Genomic DNA, 980 nt, shown 5'->3' with positions numbered 1-980 from the left:
CTTGTTTAATATTTTCTCTCCTTACTTGATAGCTTTCTAAATAACTTTTATGGAAAGTCATCCTTTTAAATACATATTTAAACATATCTTATTTGAAGGAAATGGAGTGAGCTCCTTCCAGTTAAATGGTGACCGAGATGGCTCCTTACATCAGCAACAAAATGAACAGAGAGGCACAAACCTTTCCCGGAAAGAAAAGAAAGACGTACCAGTAGGTATTTATATTAAAAAGTTCTCCTTTCTGCACTCCTGAATTTAGTTTTAAAGTTGGTGGAATAATTTTCTAATAGTTTATGGATACTGTAGTGTCCCCATTATAAAGAGGGCGAGATTATAAAATAAGACTTTCCTAGGGTAAATGTGAATGCTGGATTTCTGTGATTCAATCTTTAGACTCATTGGCTATATAGTAACTTTCAAAATACAGGTAAACCTTATTTTTGTGATTCATCATCGAATAACTTATTGTCGTTGCTGGGAAGTGACTCTTGGAACTCTTCCTGGTGGTCTCCAGAAGTTAGGGAGCGAAGGCGTTCTCCCAAGACATAGTTCAGACTGCGGCTCTCCCAGTTAGTGATACTGTTGCTCTGACTCATAACTAACCAGGGGCGGGGCGGGGAGAGGGCAGAACTAAAACAAGGTAGAATATTTAAAACAATAAACATTATTTTAAGGCCTCGATGTTTTGACAGATGCTAGATCATGAGCTGAGCTTTTTTCCCCAAGTCTATGTAACAATATTTGTTAATTTTTATAGCAGTGGATGCGTACTTAATGTGTTCTAAGGGTATAGCAATGACCTGTGTAGTAAATACATTGCTGGAGGCTTTTATAGTATATATTTAAAATTTTGAAAGTTTCACTATGATGTAGTATTTCATTAGCTTAAATTTTAGCAGTTCTGCTAATCCAAAAATGCAATTCATGTCTCTGCAAAACACTATAATAACCTTTTAGAAATACTCCTTTTTATATTTACA

At 35.2% G+C, this 980-nt stretch overlaps 1 protein-coding gene across 1 annotated transcript in view; it reads left to right on the top strand.

Annotated features, from left to right (window-relative positions):
• MAP4K3 (mitogen-activated protein kinase kinase kinase kinase 3) overlaps positions 1–980 on the top strand; it is a 130,098-nt gene that overhangs the window by 96,278 nt on the left and 32,840 nt on the right. The window contains exon 20 of the mRNA XM_013006850.2: positions 99–211. Within this exon, the coding sequence (XP_012862304.2) occupies positions 99–211 (113 nt within the window). The remainder of the gene's footprint in view (positions 1–98; positions 212–980) is intronic.

The sequence above is a fragment of the Echinops telfairi genome, unplaced genomic scaffold (genome assembly GCF_000313985.2).
Source record: "Echinops telfairi isolate 266 unplaced genomic scaffold, ASM31398v2 ScPeMD7_10;HRSCAF=50, whole genome shotgun sequence".
NCBI lineage: Eukaryota > Metazoa > Chordata > Mammalia > Afrosoricida > Tenrecidae > Echinops > Echinops telfairi.
Note: the sequence above shows the minus strand (reverse complement) of the source record. Positions and strands in the feature narration are given on the sequence as shown.